We start from the raw sequence: 19,601 nt of genomic DNA, 5'->3' as shown, positions 1-19,601 counted from the left end.
CATTGTAAGATGTTTATTAGTAAAAACTAACGGGACATATAACCTTTTATTTATGACTGATTTAAATGTAGCCCGTTTTTTATTCATTTTTTTATTATTATTATTTTTTATCTGCTTTTACGACGTTTAATGTTCCGTTCCTGTTGAACCGTTCTGGCCCCGGTTGGCGCGCTGAGTAACGGGGTCCAAGCTCCGGGAGTCGCTGAACGGTTCCGGCTGCAGCGACGGAGCGCAGCGGTTGGGGCTCCGCTTCGTACGTACTGTCGCTATTCCCGTTCCGTTTACCGGAATGACGCTCATTAGCGCGTAACACAGTTGCGCAGATAACGTAACGTCCTGACGTAACAGAGGCCCAGGTAAAAGGAAGTGGTCCCCCGTGGACGACTACCCTCAAATCAGGACAACGAGTCTGGATGGCAGTAAGGATTTCCACAGGACCAGCTCACGTCTTTTCAGTCGAGAGGTTCGGTAGAAAATAATCGTTCAGGTGAGTTTGGGAGCGACGAGTCCAAAAGTTTCCAGAATATTCCTCCGGATGAGGCGGCCCTGTTAGCCGTTGGCTAGCTGACATGGTGATGGTGCATGGTGGGTGTCCGCGCGCTCATAGCTGTTACACACTATAAATGTGGCTGGTATCGTGGTTCCGGTGGTACCACACGGCCGTGTGGGGCAGCTACACGTAGACAACCCGGTTTATGACCGGTACCGGTCGGGTTCCACACAGGCGAACCGTTATAGCTGCTAACCTCGTTAGCTCAACGCCCCACTGCGGGAGGGTTCCGGTGCCGCCGTTCGGGTCGTAGCTCAGCGATAACGGTTCGTGAAAAGGTCTGAGGCCCCCGGGACAAAGAACTACTGTAAGTTTTTATTTATTTAACCAACCGCAGGCGAAGGTAAGCTGACGTCACTGTCTCATGTGGTGACAGGAGCTAGCAGGTCAGGTAAAAACACCTGGAAGCAGATCTGAATGTGGAGCACCATCTGATACTGCTTCCAGGTGGGATCCAGAACCATCCTGATACCCGGTCCGAGAGGAGACTGATTTAACACTTTATATGACACGTGACATGGGGCAGGTGAGGACAGATGTGATCAATAGCACGTGTCGGAAGAGTTTCATACTAGGTCAGAAGAGACGCTGGTAACGCACTCTAACAGCCGAGAACCCAAAACAGAAATGTCCAGATTAGTCCCCCAGTCCAGAACTTTTACATGGAGATGACCAGAACAAAAAAAGAGATTTTTCAAAGATATCAGTAGAAACACAAGTTCCAGCCGAGCAACGTTTGTGGGTTCAATCTGAGGAGGTTCTGATGTGGTTCAGGTGGGTCTACTGGTTCCTGTCCGTTAGTGAACACGTCCCAGAACCCAAATTCTAACCTCATAAAACGGAAAGTTTCTGAATCTAAAGATGGAACAGAAACACCTGAAAATGTAGAAACTAAAGAATTCTTAAGTATGGTGTTAAGACTTTTTCAAGAACCAGGGAAAGGAAGTTCAGTTCTCATCATCCGGGTCTTTGGACCTGTGTGTGTTTCTCATATTTACAAACAGATCCTCCTCCACTGCTGGTGTTCAGCGAGTCGCACATTAACATGGCTGGCATGTTTGTCGGTAAGAAGCTCAGGCAGTAGATGTAGGAAAGGTTCTGGTCAGTTTGCTGCAGAGTGACCGGACCTTTAGAACTTTTCTTTTTACAGAGAAATATGTTGAAAAAAATAAAAATGTCTCATCTGAATGCAGCCCAGATGTCTGCTGTTTTACAGCACAAGTGGATCAGAACCAGGACTGCTTATGTCATAAACATACAGTCAAACCAAAGGGTTAAAAGCAAGAAGACCAGAACCAGCAGGGCCGAACCTTCTGTCTTTAATGATGAAGTTCTAGTTTCGATGCAGGTGTTTGGTTCCGGTTCTGCCAAAGTAGCATCAGGCTGAACTTTAAAAGTCCTGGTTCAGACTGACCCGGTCTGAAAGATTTTTAACTAAAACTTTACTATTGTTCTTCATTGTCCCCTGAGGTGTCACAGCAGTTTGATTGACATGAGGGGTGGAGCTTCACTCATCTGTGTCTCCATAGCGACAACACTGAGCTGACCACAGATCTGCCTGTCAGTATCAGGGAAGTCACGATTCTAGATTTTATTGATTCAGAAAACTTTATTTATCCCATATGGGCGATTATTCATTTGCAGCCTACCACAGATACCAGTCGACACCCAAAGTGCAATGTGTCAGACACGAATCAGGACACGGTCCAAGTTAGGTCTTTGAAAGACTATGACAATAACTACATTAAATACAATAAAACAGGTAATACAGAAACGGGTTACGAGACCTGTTAGTTCAAACAAATTTAGCTGAGCTAAAAAAGAAATCAAAACACAATATCATGATTATTATTCATTATTTCCAACTCTATAAATGTGTAAAATCACATGAACACTCCTAATAGGTCTATAGTTTTATTTATCTCTGATGCCAGCATAACCAAATATAGAATCAAAGTATTCAAACTAAATCCCCTCAGCTGTGTAAAGAATAAGTAGAGAATTTAGAAAGCCAGGACAAACACCGCGCTGGCTTTGCCTTCCAGCTGTCCTTTAGCAGAATAGCTGCAGTTTGACACAAATAAAACTGGAACAGTGGAAATAAAGAACAAAGACTACGTATCTGGAATAAAATGCATTTTGCTGTGAACGCTGCTGAATTCGTCACATGGCTGTAATTCCAACCAGAACGTAAACAATTATAAAACTGTAAAAGGCACAATAACATTTAAATGTTGACGTTTCGTAATGTTAACGTTAAAATTGTCTTGACCCAGGGACTCAACATTTACCTTTGTGGTACAAAGCTGCTGGTCATCCTATTGGTTGTATTCCCTTGTTTTATATCCTGCTTTTCAGACTGGTGAGACGTCCTCCACAATGACATCTTGGTCTTTTTATCCCTTTGTTTGGAGGGAATAAATCTTCCCCTGCCCCACTTTTTCTCGCTAACATAGAAAGAAAACAAAGCAGCACTAGCGGTTACAAACAGATGTTGTTTAATTTTGTTTTCCTCCCTGATCGGCCGTTACAGTTCAAGGAAAGTGACAATATTTAAGGATTTTAATGATAATTTAGTTGTAGTGTTTAATTCTGTGGTTAACAATCTTTGCCTGGTAGCTACAGTACATTTATGACTCTGTTAATATGAATGTTCATGTTTTCCTGCTGTTCTGGACTAGTTCACCTTGAACCCTCCAGTGAGCTGAATCGGTTCAGTGTGATCAGCTAACGGTGGTGTAAACAGGGTAAACTGTACGGTCCCTCAGAGCTGTTCCGGTCTCAGTGTTTTGGCCCGTTCTAGCTATCATTCCCGGACAGAACGCAGATGTTCTGATGAGTTCTTGGAGCAGCTGTTCGAATGAGCTCAGCACATCTGTGCCCCGTATGGACTTTTTACAGGGTTGTGATTAGCTGAAGAACTGTTTCAAATATGAAATGAAATGAAATGAAAAATACTTTATTAATCCCAAAGGGAAATTCAATATTGTAGTAGTAGTAATTTTTTTTTTTTTTTTTTTTAGTAAAGTAAAACAATCACATTAATTAATTAAGGGCTTTGTTCTTCAGCCTGATAGCTGCTGGAAGGAAGGATCTTCTGTATCTCTCTGTCTTGCATCGGACTTGAACAAGCCTCCCACTGAACACACTCTGTTGTTTCGTCACGGCGTTGTGTAGAGGGTGTGAAGGATCTTCCATTATCTTCGTCAGCTTGTACAGAATTCTTTTTTTGATGATCAACTGCAGCGGCTCCAGAGTTACTCCAAGCACAGAACCGGCTTTCTTGATCAGTTTGTTAATTCTTTTCAAGTCTCTGGTTCTGATGCCGCTGCCCCAGCAGATTGCTGCAAAGCTGATTGCACTTTCAACAACAGACCTGTAGAACATTTGCAACATTTTGGTGCAGACGTTAAAAGATCTCAGCTTCCTTAAGAAGTAGAGTCTGCTCTGACCTTTCTTGTAAATGTACTCAGTGTTGCTTTTCCACTCAAGTCTGTTGTCCAGCTGAACTCCAAGGTACTTGTATTCCTCCACCACCTCCACCTCCTCTCCCATGATGGAAACACTTCTATGTGTGTTCTTGTTCCTCCTGAAGTCAACAATCATCTCCTTTGTTTTCTTGGTATTCAAGATGAGATGATTGTCACCGCACCATTTCACAAACTGACCGACCAGTTCTCTGTACTCTGCTTCTTGTCCATCACTGATACACCCAACAACTGCTGAGTCATCAGAGTATTTCTGCAGATGACAGAACTCAGAGTTGTACTGGAAGTCTGAGGTGTACAGCGTGAATAGAAATGGTGAAAGTACAGTCCCTTGTGGTGTTCCAGTGCAGCTGACCACCATCTCAGACACACAACCTTTCAGTCTCACAAACTGTGGTCTGTTTGTGAGGTAGTCATAAATCCAGGTGGTTGTGGAGGGATCCACCTGGAATTTCTGCAGCTTCTCACACAGCAGAGCAGGCTGAATCGTATTAAAAGCACTTGAGAAATCAAAGAACATGACCCTCAAAGTGCTGCCTGACTGGTCCAGATGAGAGTGGGCTCTCTGAAGCAGGTATATGATTGCATCTTCAACCCCAAGCCCATTACGGTATGCAAACTGTAATGGGTCCTGAAAGGTGTTCACCTGCTTGCTGAGGTGAGCCAGTAAGAGTCTCTCCAGGACTTTCATGACGTGAGATGTCAGGGCGACTGGTCTGTAGTCTTTTGGTTCAGCTGGTTGTGGTTTTTTAGGCACTGGAACAAGGCAGGATGTTTTCCACAGCACCGGGATTCTTTTCTGGCTCAGGCTGGTGTTGAACAGGTGCTGGAGAATCGGACATAGCTGTTTTGAGCAGGTCTTGAGAACTCTGGGACTGACACCATCTGGACCTGCAGCCTTGTTCTGGTTCAGTTTCACCAGTTGTTGCATGACTTGGTTACAGGAGACAGACAGAGTGGAGGTGGAGGTAGAGGAGGTTTCAGGAAGTCCTGATGTGGAGGGAGATGAGGTTGTGTCCAGGTCCTTGACTGAGCTGCAGGGTGACAGAGTGGAGGTGTGACAGGAAAGCTGTGGGCTCATGGAGGGTGTGTGGCTAGTTGGGGTTGAAGCAGGAGGTGAGCTAAACCTATTGAAGAACATGTTCAGTTCATTCGCTCTGTCCAGACCTCCATCGGTCTGATCCTCCTTTATCCCGAAGCCAGTGATCTTCTTCATTCCTGACCACACATCCCTCACATTGTTTTTCTGAAGCTTACTTTCCAACTTCTTCCTGTAGTCCTCCTTGCACTTCTTCATTTGTGTTTTAAGTTGTTTTTGTGTGGACTTCAATAACTCCCTGTCTCCATCCCTAAAAGCTTTCTTTTTGATGTTCAGCAGCTTTTTCAGGTCACTGGTGATCCAGGGTTTGTTATTGGGGAAGCACCTCACTGTTCTTGTTGGAACGGTGCTGTCCACACAGAAGTTAATATAATCTGTCACACACTCAGTCAAGGCATTGATGTCATCTCCATGAGGTTCACATAGGACGTTCCAGTCTGTAGTCTCGAAGCATCCTCTCAGAGCATCTTCAGCTTCATTAGACCAGGTTCTAATAGCCTTTCTAATGACTGGTTGTTGCTGAACGATGGGCTTGTAGGAGGAGGAGAGAAGAACTAGGTTATGGTCTGATCTTCCTAAAGGTGGCAGGGCAAAGGAGCTGTATGCATTTTTAATATTTGCATAAAATAAGTCCAACGTTTTGTTTTCTCTGGTGGAGCAGCTGACAAACTGTTGGAAAGTTGGTAGAGTTGCAGAGAGGGAGATGTTGTTAAAATCTCCAGAGATCGCCACAAATGCGTTTGGATGTTGTGTTTGAAGCCTGGCCACTACAGAGTTAATGACATCACAGGCTGCGTCTGGAGCGGTACCAGGTAATATATATACCGCTACCAGAATAACGCATGTGAACTCTCTGGGTAAATAATACGGGCGGAGACTCACAGCTAGCAGTTCAATGTCTCTATTGCAGATTTTCTCTTTAACAGTGACATGTTCAGGATGACACCAGCGCTGGTTTACCAGCACCGCAATTCCACCTCCCTTCAGCTTCCCGCTGAGTTGTTTATTGCGGTCTGCACGGACCGTCCTGAAGCCGTGTACAGACGCATTACAGTCTGGGATGTGTTCATGCAGCCATGTCTCGGTGAAGCACATAATACTGCACTCTCTGTATTCTTTAAGAGACCTGGTTAGCACCTGAAGTTCATCAATTTTGTTAACTAGCGATCTCACGTTTCCCATAACAACCGTTGGAAGAAACGGTTTGAATCGCCACCGTTTTTCTCTCTGCCTCGCTCCTGCCCTGCATCCTCTTCTCTTTCTTTTCAACTCCGTTGGGATTTGAAGTGTTGTTTCACTGATAATCTTGAGTTTGGAGAGTTTTATCAGTTGATCCCGATGGTAAACAAGTCTCGTTGCCATGGAGACTCACAATAACAAGTCTTGCAAAAAGAAAAAATATTCAGAAAAATCTCCCGTATAGCACAGCCTCTGACCAGCGCGAAAAAATCTACCCGAACAGACACAGATTGACAGCTGATATCTTAAAAAAGACGGCTATATTGCAAAAAAAATCATAAGTTAAAAACAGAGCTACTACAATTGCTGCTGCCACCTAGCGGCGCATTCTAGAACATATGAGTTGTGGTCTGTGAAGCTCATCATTCAGCTTAATGCAGGACCAGAGACCGTGGTCCTGTGTGATGCATCAGAGGCGAGATGATCCACCACTGTAACATCACACTGACCCGAATGTTCTTCTCAGGACTCCAGACTAACTTTCTGCACCTTTCCGCCAAACGTTTTTTCTCTTTTTGTTTTGGGTGCACTAGAAAATAATTTGAAATCCATCCATATTTTCTTTGCAACACATTTTAATACATTTTCAGGACGTGACGTTTCCAGGACAGACTCAGCTGTCAGATTCTGAGGCTAAAATGAAGTAAAATGAATGTATCAATAGATACAGCAGCATGAAGGCCTACCAGAAGAAGAAAGTAGAATTTATTACTAATAGTACAAATAAAAGGGGTGTAACGGTACATGTATCTGTATTCGGATTTTTGATTTGGAGCCGACGCGTACCAAGTTACCACATGTCAGTAACTTGCCTTGCATGCTAGCAGACTTTATGGCTAGAAACCGTTTTAAGAAGAAATCAGAGCTTAAAGACGCTCTTCTGTTGGTAAAATCTCCTGTTTGGGAGCACTTCAGCTTCCCAGGGAAGTATGCAAAGACAAGTGGAGGAGACGAAAGCAGTCTGCCGGTCTTGACTCGTGTTCTGTTCTAGACCCGTTCTCCCCGCAACCCTTCCACCTCTACATGTGGATGGAAGCGTGCTCTCGCTGAAAACTCGTTCTGGATGAGCTGAACTCGAACCACGAAATCGCTACGGAAAACATGAAGGCCTTTTGTTTTTGTTTTTGTCTGAGTGAATTATCTTTATTTATCTTTTGAAACATCCCTCTCTCCCTTATGCTACCCTTAGATGCTGTCCATTAAAATAGAGGGGGCATTTCTATTTATTCCATTAACACAAAGTTACCCTTCATATTTTACGGAGAATACTATTAAAAAAGATCATATGAATGATATAGTCAACAGCGTCAAGTTTCTTTTTTTTTTTTTTTTTAATGTAGGACCAAACTTGGCAGAGCAAATCCATGATCCATCACCACCTGAGGACTGGAATGACATAAGAGAGAGGAATCCCAGCTGGTTTCTCACAGCAGTCAATGAAAAGGAAATCATGGACATTTTAAATAAATGCAAATTAAGACGTCTATTGACTCTAATGAAATAGACATGAAAATTGGAGAATTTACTGCAAGCAGTTTTCTTCTTTGTTTTTGGTTTAATTTTAAATATCAATAAACATGTTCCAGTTTACAGCAAAGTTAAATGTTTTACTTTGCATTGGTTTCCTTTCTGTACCGAAAAGAACCGAACCGTGTCCGTAAAACCAAGGTACGTACCGAACCCAGATTTTTGGCGTACCGTTACACCTCTAAGACATAACACACAGATCAACAGTGACCAAACCTTTTCTCATCTCATCGTTCTCTCAAGTCTTGGCTTTCAGGAGAAAAAATATTGTTATTGAAACAAACACACAACAGAAACTATTTCCATGTTTCCACTTTTTCCTCATTTCCAGTTATTCCTGCTACTATTTACCTGCTATCCTCACTAAACCAACTCCAGCTCAGCTGTTTTGTGGCGCCACCGTGCATCAGAAACGTCTTCTTGGCTTTATTCCAGCCATAGAGAAGCATTATTTTTCTTCTTTTCACACACACATAGAACTTTCTGCTCACTGGTTGATCTTTGGCTGCTCCTGATTGGACGTTACCGTCAATCTAAGCTCTCTGATTGGTGGAAAGCCTGACAGGAAGTGGCTTCATCATCATGTCCAGGTCTAAATAGAGGTCTCTTAGCAACATAGTAGTGATGGTGATCTTTTTATGATTAAAATATGTGATAAATAATGCTGTTAGAATACAATAGAAATACTTTATTAATCCCTTCGGAGAGCCCTCAGGGGAATTTGGGAATTTATGGATCATTGTGAATTTACCAGATAAAGTCTCTGAATAAAACTACATTTAGTGGATGGATTGGAAACCTCCTGGACGGGATAGAAATGTCTGGAAAACTTCTGTAGATCCCCTATAAAAGGTTACTTACTTTGCTCCTATGAGGTCCGCAGTTCTGCAGGTGTTCAATGTGTCCCTGCTCCAAAACACCTGACTCACATTAATGAGTCATTGTGCAGATATTTAACGACTGTAAGAATTATTTAATTTGAATTAGGTGTGCTGGAGCAGGGACACATTGAACATCCGCAGGACTTGACCTCGTAGGACCAAATTGAGTAGCCCTGACCTAAAGGTTCAAATTTCAGTCTGAATTTACCCCAGTTACACATTACAGTTCTGTAGTAGTAATAATAATAATAATAATAAACAATATAAATAATATCACTTGGAAACGCTGGAAATCTCAGGGAGTTTTAAGAGTTAATTGGCTTTTTATCACTGTGTCATCGTTGGCACGCCGGTGAGGAAGACAATATATGCGCACAGACATTCGGGGAGATCAAAGTCCGACACCTGTCCTCTGGATGCTGGTTCTGTGTGGTGATGATGCTGTTCTGTCTGTCCTGACATTTCCAGCTGAACGTGAGGAAACATCAGGAGCCGATGATCATACGTGTTATCATGAAGCCTAGATTAAGTGTTTCCTGCTCAGCCACTGAAACTCGCCTTTTACCTGTGAGTATGTTTGCTTGCAGTCTGGATCGCCAGCTGTGATGTGAAGGTCTCAGAGAGCTTCAGTGTGTCTTCTTCTCTGTGATCTCTCCCTTTAGTGAACGTCAGACAGACAGGAAATGATGAAATGAGATAAGAGGACCACTGGAGGAGCCCCGCCCCTTCACCTCCACCTCACCTCTTTGAAGCATGGCAGGCCTGCAGCTCGTCACTCCTGCCACTTCACCCATGGGGCCCTTCTTCGGCCTGCCGTGGCAACAGGAGGCCATCCATGACAACATCTACACACCCAGGAAATATCAGGTAAGACGCCTTAACCGTGGTGATACGTTCTGCTGCTCTGTGTCGGAGAACACGGCTCACCATGTGCCATCTGGTCCACAGGTAGAACTTCTTGAAGCAGCTCTGGAACACAACACTATTGTCTGCTTGAATACCGGCTCAGGGAAGACCTTCATCGCAGTACTTCTAACAAAAGAGCTCTCCCACCAAATCAGAGGACGCTACCAAGAAAACGCTAAGAGGACGGTTTTCCTGGTGAACTCAGGTACATCTGTGGATGTGATTATGTTTGGATTCAGTTTGTGGTTGAACTGCAGTCTGACTCTGAGTGCTCTCTGTGCAGCGTTGTCTGTGGTTCAGCAGGCAGCTGCAGTCAGGACGCACTCAGACCTGCAGGTAGGAGAATACACAGACCGGGAGGAGACATCGGCATGGAGCGACCGCCGCTGGAGTCAGGAGATAACTCACAATCAGGTTTTTATCACCACCACTCAGGTCCACAGCTGGATCCCATCTCCACGTGTGAACAGAACACCTCTATACACACCATTTATATCAGGATCAGAAAACACACAAACATAACAAAGCAAATGTGTGTCCAGATGGATGCTAAGTTTAGCTGGTTAGCAGCTGTTGGTAACACTGCTACAGGTTTAGAAACACTCAGTGAGTTTAGTCCAGAAGCTGCTTGGAGTCAGACACGAGTGTCCTCAGATTTAAATCTGATCAGAACTATTGGTCCAGCTTCTGTTTGCACATCCATGAAAACACTGATCACCGAGTCAGTTCGTCTGGACCCAGACCACCACACCTCCACTGGAAAGAAACATGTTTTTCCATCCTGACTGTACCACAGATGATCTGGTGGTCCCGACCTTGTACAGAAATAGTAACCAGAAAATGTTTGATATTTTATAAAGAGAAAAATTAGCAGAATAAGTTGCAGATTTTTTACATAACTGGACATTTTTCTAAATAAAACTGTTTATTTTTTTCATGTGGGAACCAGTAATAACCAGCTTTGACCAGTAATAATTAGTTTTAACCAGTATTTATCCTGATAACTAACCTGTAATTAGATTTAACCTATAATAATCCCTGATGATCAGTTTATACCAGTAATAACCAGTTATAACTAGTAATGACCAGTTTAACCAGTAATAACAAATTTAAACCAATATGAATCAGTTCAGACCAGTGACAACCATTTTTAATCAGCAATAATCAATTTAAACCACTAATAATCTTGTTAAACCTGTAATAGCCAAGTTAAACCGGTTATAACCAGTTTAGACTAGTCATGAAAAGTTAGACCAGTAATAATCAGTTTCAATTAGTACTCAGTAGTAAACACGATAGGTGACCCATCAGTGTGACCTCCACAGTGTGAACCTGCCTTTTACGTGCCAGTTTGGACCAGTTGGACTCAGACTTGAACTGTCTGTACCAGCAGGACCTGGTCTGTGGACCTGGTTTGTGGACCTGGTCTGTGGACGGAGCCTCCTGTGGTCAGTAAGAACTCTCCTTACTCTCCTCCAGGTTCTGGTCATGACCTGCCACATGTTCCTGCATGTTCTGAGGAACCGGATCTTATCGCTGTGGAAAATCAACTTGGTGGTGTTTGATGACTGTCACCTGGCCATCACAGAACACCCCTATTGTGACATCATGAAGGTGAGTCCTGGTTCTGACGGGTCGAACTGTTCTGTGTGTGTAGACCTGATACAGATGTCCTGTGTGTGTGTGTGTTCAGCTGTTTGAGGACTCCACATGTGGACCTCGCATCCTCGGCCTCACGGCTTCCATCCTCAATGGAAAGTGCGACCCATCAGAACTCGAGCAGAAGATTCTGAATCTGGAGAGAATCCTGAAGAGCAACGCTGAAACTGCCACGGACCTGGTGGTTCTGGACAGGTAAGAATCACCTGACAGGATGTGACAGATGCAGCTGGACACATTAATGGTTTGAGTTTGATTCCATCTAAACTTCGTGTTCCAGATACACCTCTCAGCCTAGAGAAGTGGTTCTGGACTGCGGTCCCTTCATGGATAAGAGTGGCCTGTCGACCCGTTTGCATGCGGAACTGGATGAAGCCCTCCTCTTCCTCAATGACTGCAACATACCTGTTTCCAGAGAGGACCGGGACCCCACCTTCATCTCCAAACAGGTTAGAACTGCCTGGATGACAGAAACAGAACCTTTATGTTTCCTTTGTTGTAAAGATCAGCCTCTGCTAAATCTTGGTTCTTTAGATAACCAGACTGTCAGACCCATCGGGTTATGAAGCTGCAGATTCAGACCAGCTCATCAGAATTTCTGAATGTTCTATGTCGTCTGCAGATCCTGAGCGACTGCCGGGCCGTGCTGCAGGTCCTCGGACCCTGGTGTGCAGATAAGGCTGCAGGCATCATGGTCCGCGAGCTTCAGAAGTACATCAAACATGAACAGGAAGACCTGAACCGGAAGTTCCTGCTCTTCACCGACACCATCCTGCGCAAAGTTCACGCTCTGTGTGAGGAGCACTTCTCCCCTGCCTCCCTGGACCTGAAGTTTGTCACCCCCAAGGTCCTGCGCCTGCTCGAGATCCTTCACGAGTACAAGCCCTTCGAGAGGCAGCAGTTTGAGAGCGTGGAGTGGTACAACAACCGGAACCAGGACAACTACGTCTCCTGGAGCGACTCAGAGGATGAAGATGAGGACGAGGAGGTGGAGGCCAAAGAGAGGCCCGAAGCCAACTTCCCCTCGCCCTTCACCAACATCCTGTGTGGGATCATCTTTGTGGAGAGGCGTTACACAGCGGTGGTCCTGAACCGGTAGGTCCAGTCTGAGATGTTCTCCTCCGTATCTCTGAGATGCCATTTAATGACCCACTGATGTGCTGAGCAGGTGTTACCTGGTTTACGATCTTCTGATCTCCATCAGTTTTCAGCTTAGTGCTGCAGCTCTTTACACTTTGTTTCTGTCCAGAAGTCGACAGTGAGCTGCATCTTCGGCCTGAACATCACTCACATCTGGCGATTGATAGGTCACACATCAGGATTCATACACTCGAACAACTTTATTAAGTGGAGAAATCTGCATTCAACCAACGTTCAGTTAAACTGAATCATAAAAATGAAAGATTCATTTTAATTATCTGCTTGTGTGAGATGACAACAGTTCGGATTCTGTCAGAATTCCATCACCAGAAAACCTCTAAGTAAGTAATGATGTTTCTCAGAGAGGACATCAGTCAGAGGATCTGTTCAGCTCAGGATGGATGAACGCTTAAAAAAGGGCACACTGCTGGAGAAAACATCAAGAGTACTGAAGGTCTTCACGGGTCAGACTGAGTATTTTTGTGTCTGCAGTCTCATCAAGGAGGCGGGGAAGCAGGACCCGGAGCTGGCTTACATCAGCAGCAACTTCATCACCGGCCACAGCATTGGAAAGAACCAGCCACGCAACAAGCAGATGGAGGTGGAGTTCAGGAAGCAGGAGGAGGTAAGCTGCACACATCCGGGCCATTATCACACTCTGCCCATCAGGTTCTGACCCACTGAATCGGTCCGAAAATGGACAAACCTCTCTGAATGATGAATCCGCTGCCTCCTCCTCCTCCTCTGTCTCAGGTTCTTAGGAAGTTCCGGGCTCATGAGACCAACCTCCTGATTGCCACCAGCATTGTGGAGGAGGGCGTAGATATTCCAAAGTGTAACCTGGTGGTCCGCTTCGACCTGCCCACTGAATACAGGTCCTACGTCCAGTCGAAAGGCCGAGCTCGGGCCCCCGTCTCCAACTACATCATGCTGGCTGACACTGAGAGGACCAAGACCTTTGAGGAGGATCTGGCCACCTACAAGGCCATAGAGAAGGTACCTGTTTGTGATAATTGTGATAATGATGATGAAGAAGGTGATGGGGAGAGTGGTGTTGCTAAGGATGCAGTGAAGTCGATGTGTCCCGGGGGTGCACCTCGTTTTTTCCATGAAAAACGATACATAGATATTGGATGGAAATAATAAAGGCGATGAGGAAAGTGATGGTGATGAAGGCGATGATGATTATGATGATGACACCTTGTTCTGAGCAGATTCTGAGGAATAAGTGCTCTAAGTCAGTGGAGGTGGGTGAACCGGACCAGGTCCTGGATGATGACAACATTCTCCCTCCTTACGTGCTGCGGTCTGAGGATGGAGGTCCGCGGGTCACCATCAACACCGCCATCGGACACATTAACAGGTACCACACCTGCTCTTTGCAGAACCTAAACACAAGTGTTGCAGTGAAGGTTTCACAGAAGGGCTGGTTCTGGTTCTGGTTCTCAGGTACTGTGCTCGGCTGCCCAGTGACCCATTCACACATCTTGCACCCAAATGTAAGACTGCGGAAACAGAAGATGGACGCTTCCAGTCTACGCTCTACCTGCCCATAAACTCGCCTCTGCGGGTTCCTGTGAAGGTTTGGAGTTCTCTGTGTCTCTCACAAAACCTGCTGACCGGTTCTGTTGTGCTGGTTCTTCACTCTGATCCGTCTGTGTTTTCAGGGCCCTGTGATGAGCTGCGCCAGGCTCGCAGAGAAAGCTGTCGCTCTGCTTTGTTGTGAGAAACTCCACAAAATCGGTAAACGCCTCACTGGTCCTCATTGGTCCTGTAGAAACTGTAGAATGTCAACTTCAGCTCCAGTTCTTTTGGGTTCTTGACAGGTGAGCTCGATGATCACCTGATGCCTGTGGGGAAGGAGACGGTGAAGTACGAGGAGGAGCTAGACCTCCATGATGAGGAGGAGACCAGCGTCCCAGGCCGACCTGGCTCCACCAAGAGGAGGCAGTGCTACCCTAAAGCCGTACGTTGCCCTCATTTCCTGCTGAGCGGTCACAGACTGGTTACTAACAGGTCACAGACTGGTTACTGACAGGTCACAGACTGGTTACTGAGGGGTTAGACTGGTTACTGACAGGTCACAGACTGGTTACTGAGGGGTTAGACTGGTTACTGACAGGTCACAGACTGGTTACTGACAGGTCACAGACTGGTTACTGAGGGGTTAGACTGGTTACTGACAGGTCACAGACTGGTTACTGACAGGTCAGAGACTGGTTAGTGAGGGGTTAGACTGGTTACTGACAGGTCAGAGACTGGTTACTGACAGGTCACAGACTGGTTACTGAGGGGTTAGACTGGTTACTGACAGGTCACAGACTGGTTACTGAGGGGTTAGACTGGTTACTGACAGGTCACAGACTGGTTACTGACAGGTCAGAGACTGGTTACTGAGGGGTTAGACTGGTTACTGACAGGTCACAGACTGGTTACTGACAGGTCACAGACTGGTTACTGAGGGGTTAGACTGGTTACTGACAGGTCACAGACTGGTTACTGAGGGATTAGACTGGTTACTGACAGGTCACAGACTGGTTACTGACAGGTCACAGACTGGTTACTGAGGGGTTAGACTGGTTACTGACAGGTCACAGACTGGTTACTGACAGGTCATAGATAAGTAACTGACAGGTTAGACTTGGCAATGTTTTTTTTTTTCCATAGACCCTAGCTTTAAGTTTTTATACATTTTTGTGTGTAATCTTAAGTGATTTTTCTGAGACTACGAATGTATTTACTGGTGTATTTTCTGTATGTTTGCTTAGTGTTACACTTTTCCTAAGTTTTCAAAACGGATTCAGCCTTGGATTGGCTGAGTTGTTGCAGCAGCTACATCACGCCACACACTCCAGCTTCAACAAAATATATACATTCGATCACGATACATCATAGAAACCATTCCACACCCCTAGTCCGGAGTTATTCCATGATTTTATGGAGCGTCACAGTTATGAATGTCCAGGTTGACCAGTATGACTGGAGCAGCAGAATTCAACATTAATATTCAAGTTATTAATCAAGTTATTGATCAACAGATCAGATGACCAGACTTGTCCCTTCAGTCCTGCTCTTCATGGTTTCCTCCTCTTCCTCTGCAGATACCAGAGTGTCTGCGGGACAGTTATGTCCTACCTGAGCACACCTACTACCTGTATGTGATTGGGATGGTCCTCACCACGCCCCTCCCTGATGAACTCAACTTCCGCAGAAGGAAGCTGTACCCGCCAGAGGACACCACCAGGTGCTTCGGCATCCTTACTGCCAAACCCATACCTCAAGTAGGTTTCTTGTAACGGAGAACGGCAGCACCATGTGTTCTTTATTCTGTCTGAGCCCACCCACAGCATTATCTCATTATTACTGGTTGTTGGGTTGTTTTTAATTAATTTTTTACCTGCTGTTTCATGTCCAGATGTTGGTTCTGACTGATCGTGATCACCGTCTCTCTTGTTTCGTTCGTTTATCGTTCAGCTAAGGAGAAGGAAACTAGCAGTTCATGGTTCATGCTGGCACATATTTACCCAAAAGTATTGCTTTTAGACGCGCTAGCAATAGTAAGCTAAATATATGGGACTCATGTCAATCAGATCCACGTTACCGTCACGTGAAGCTGAAGAATGAATTGTGTTAAAAACAGCAGCCTGTTTCAGTCAGATGTTGTTTGCCTTTATTTCCTATAACTTTTCAGTATTAATGAGGTTTTCTATTGACAGAGCTGTAAAATCTACCAGTTATCAGACAGCCACGCACACGTCTATGAAGATGATCTGGTTCAGATAAACAGCAAAAGGAAACGAGACGTTGACTCTAAATCACTGGTGCTGTGCACATGTTGGAGACACAGGTCTGATCATCATGGATGTGGTGAAAGAAAGTATGAACAGGTTCTGACAAGGACCTTCTTTAACAAAGTAGCTGACAGGTGGTAGAAAGGATTTATACTTTATACAGCTGTGCAGGGGCGGGTCTAGAAAAGTTTTGATGGGGGGCCCAGGTGGGGGCACTGACCAGGAAAAGGGGGGCACAAATGAGATCCATTTTTTTAAGGTCTTGATTTAATGTAATATTGAATCGATTATTGCAACTAAAGTGATCATCTGATGTAAAAAAGCAAAGAGAAACCAGAGTGAGATTTCAGGCATAGTCACGAATGGTGATAAATCATGATTAATTCATTTGTAAGCTGTAATTAATCTGATTAAAAGTTTTAATAATTTGACAGCCCTAATAAATAAAAAAAATTAAAGTTGGTGGTTTGATCCCAGACTTCCTCTGACTCCATGTCTAAGTGTCCTTGGGCAAGACACTGAACCCCACGTTGCCTCCCACACATGAGTGTGCGTGTGTTAGAACAAAAACCACCTAGTATCTAACATAGAGTATGAATTAAAAAAAAAAAAAAAAACTAATGAAAAGTATCGCGGCAAACTTGTGCTCATTTTTTCCTTACCGTGCAATTATTTGATTTATTACTTATCGCGACAGGCCTATACAGGCCGTAATGTAGATCTTTTGCGTACAATTAAAATTCATTGTGTTTACGGATATAATCTCTTTTTCTCTGTGGCTTTTTTGTGAGTGTGTGTTGTCCTGCACCTCAAGAAAGTGTGATGTACGTAGAAACACTTGCTTTCTCAAATAGGACGGAATAACTTTCATACCCCTTCGTTTGAAGTGTGCCTCTGAGAAATCTTTGTTTTAAGGGGTATATAGCCCTACCTCTTACCCCCACCCCTCTGTCGTAAAAGAAATTGGGACACCCCTACACGTGAACGGGCAAAACGGAGGGGTAGGGCTAAGTGGTAGGGCCAAGGGGTGAAATGGGATTCAGCCTAAGTTTTCTCAGTTTTTTTCCTTCTTGTCCACTGTGTCCAGATCCCCCACTTCCCTGTGTACACTCGCTCAGGTGAGGTGACCATCTTCATTGAGCTGCTGAAGTCCGGCTTCACGCTCAGCACAGCCCAGCTCGACCTCATCACCCGCCTGCACCAGTACATCTTCTCCCACATCCTCCGTCTGGAGAAACCTGCACTGGAGTTCAAGCCCATGCTGGCTGACTCGGCCTACTGCGTTCTACCTCTGAATGTCGGTGAGTACGACTGCTTACGTCTCCACACCAGTATGGCCGATGGTCGTCAGGCTCCAACCAGTTCTCTCTGCTCCTCGGCTCATTTAGTCGGAGATGCCAACGCACTAGATATGGACTTTAAGTTCATGGAGGACATTGAGAAGTCCGAGGCTCGTACTGGCATTCCTACCACTAAGTACACCAAGCAGAACCCCTTCACCTTCAAGCTGGAGGACTACCAGGATGCTGTCATCATTCCAAGGTACGGTGGTTCTGGTGGCGTCGGCAGCATCATGTAACTGTGTGTGGTCATGGATCTGACGGTTCTTCTCCTCTCCAGGTACCGGAACTTCGACCAGCCTCATCGCTTCTACGTTGCCGACGTCTACACAGACCTGACGCCACTCAGCAAGTTTCCCTCGCCAGAGTATGAGACGTTCGCTGAGTACTACAAAACCAAGTACAACCTGGACCTTTCCAACCTGAACCAGCCGCTTCTGGACGTGGACCACACGTCCTCCAGGTGTTGTGTTAGAGTCCGAAACGGATCACAAAGTTCTGCTTCAGTTTGTTCTGTAGAACACCCCACCGTTGGGTTCTGAGGTTCTTTTTGTGTTTCCCGTCTTTAGGCTGAACCTGCTGACTCCTCGACACCTGAACCAGAAAGGCAAAGCTTTGCCTCTCAGCAGCGCAGAGAAGAGGAAGGCCAAATGGGAGAGTCTGCAGAACAAACAGGTAGAACTGGGCCATTCTGAGGCGTGTTCACACAGAGGTCACATGACCCCCACATGTTGATTCCAAGGTTCTGAGTCTGAGGGGTTCTCCTGAGGGTTCTGTTGAAGAAGCCCACTTAACGGTGTGTGTTGTGTGTTTGGGTCAGATTCTGGTTCCGGAGCTCTGTGCCATCCATCCCATTCCCGCCTCTCTGTGGAGGAAAGCCGTGTGTCTGCCCAGCATCCTGTACCGCCTCCACTGCCTGCTGACCGCCGAGGAGCTCAGAGCCCAGACCGCCAGCGAGGCCGGAGTGGGAGCTCAGACCCTGCCGCCTGACTTCAGGTGATGCAAGCCCCGCCCCCACTTACCTGTTCTGGCCCATTTCACTGACGATAGACACACAGGTGTTCCTCACACAGGTACAGGTGTGTGTTCAGATCTGAAGTCAGCTGACTCATGACATCATTAAAAAAGGGGGGGGTCAGACTCCTTCCTAGTTCCACAGGCTCAGTTCTGGTTGGAGAACTGGCGCCACCTGCTGGTCGTCCTGATGAGGTGATCACATTAACTCAAACAAACTGACACCTCCCTCAGATCCAGATCAGAGGACCAGACCAGGTCCCAGATGAAACGCAGCGTAAGCAGAACCTGAGCTCAGTTCTCTGGTCCTTCGGTGGAAAATTGGTTGGTCTGTGAACTGATTAAAGTGTGTTAGAGAGGTCATGATAACTGACTGAGAAGTAATCAGAATTATTCTGTAATTAATTTCCCATCACTAATTGTGTAAAACCACACGGACACACGTTTTAGATCTTTGTTTTTTTTATTTCTATTGTTTGATGCCATCATAACAAAATAATATAGTAACAAAGTAAAGTAAAAAAAAGCTCCTCTGCTCTTTAAGGACTAAATAAATCCAACATATTAACTCTGGATTTCTCAGAGAAAACGGATGAAAGGCTACTAGACCTGTACCTGGACTTAGGAGGCTTCTTTCTGGCAACTACATTATAAAAATGCTTTTCTTTAAAACAAGAAACACGTCTAGCTACCGAGAAAAGTTCTGTAGGACTTTATTATGGTGATTAATTGGAAAATCAAGTCATCTTAACATCCAAAGGGTGTGTGTGTGGTTCTGATGTTCTTTGGTTCTGGATCTTATGTTCTGTGAACTTTAGATGTTCTAAATGATTCTGGCCCTGGTGTTCAGTTTGGTTCTGGTTCTGATATTTGCTGTGGTTCTGGGTCTGATGTTCTGTGTGGTTCTGATGTTTGCCGTGGTTCTGGGTCTGATGTTCTGTGTGGTTCTGATGTTTGCCGTGGTTCT

General features: G+C 45.2%; 1 protein-coding gene across 1 annotated transcript in view; it reads left to right on the top strand.

Moving 5' to 3' along the window:
- The first annotated feature begins 246 nt into the window (after window positions 1-246).
- dicer1 (dicer 1, ribonuclease type III) overlaps window positions 247-19,601 on the top strand; it is a 30,897-nt gene continuing 11,542 nt past the window's right edge. Inside the window, exons 1-21 of the mRNA XM_041971885.1 lie at window positions 247-487; window positions 9,253-9,351; window positions 9,447-9,651; window positions 9,733-9,895; window positions 9,974-10,104; window positions 11,170-11,304; window positions 11,384-11,544; window positions 11,630-11,798; window positions 11,972-12,444; window positions 12,982-13,114; window positions 13,243-13,485; window positions 13,704-13,852; window positions 13,939-14,071; window positions 14,157-14,232; window positions 14,316-14,455; window positions 15,591-15,770; window positions 17,368-17,581; window positions 17,669-17,822; window positions 17,901-18,083; window positions 18,190-18,295; window positions 18,441-18,616. Coding sequence (XP_041827819.1) covers window positions 9,538-9,651; window positions 9,733-9,895; window positions 9,974-10,104; window positions 11,170-11,304; window positions 11,384-11,544; window positions 11,630-11,798; window positions 11,972-12,444; window positions 12,982-13,114; window positions 13,243-13,485; window positions 13,704-13,852; window positions 13,939-14,071; window positions 14,157-14,232; window positions 14,316-14,455; window positions 15,591-15,770; window positions 17,368-17,581; window positions 17,669-17,822; window positions 17,901-18,083; window positions 18,190-18,295; window positions 18,441-18,616 — 3,233 coding nt within the window. The 5' untranslated portion in view covers window positions 247-487; window positions 9,253-9,351; window positions 9,447-9,537. The remainder of the gene's footprint in view (window positions 488-9,252; window positions 9,352-9,446; window positions 9,652-9,732; window positions 9,896-9,973; window positions 10,105-11,169; window positions 11,305-11,383; window positions 11,545-11,629; window positions 11,799-11,971; window positions 12,445-12,981; window positions 13,115-13,242; window positions 13,486-13,703; window positions 13,853-13,938; window positions 14,072-14,156; window positions 14,233-14,315; window positions 14,456-15,590; window positions 15,771-17,367; window positions 17,582-17,668; window positions 17,823-17,900; window positions 18,084-18,189; window positions 18,296-18,440; window positions 18,617-19,601) is intronic.

The sequence above is a fragment of the Melanotaenia boesemani genome, chromosome 20, assembly GCF_017639745.1.
Source record: "Melanotaenia boesemani isolate fMelBoe1 chromosome 20, fMelBoe1.pri, whole genome shotgun sequence".
Lineage (NCBI taxonomy): Eukaryota > Metazoa > Chordata > Actinopteri > Atheriniformes > Melanotaeniidae > Melanotaenia > Melanotaenia boesemani.
The sequence above is the reverse complement of the archived record's forward strand: the minus strand, read 5'-3'. Positions and strand labels throughout refer to the sequence as shown.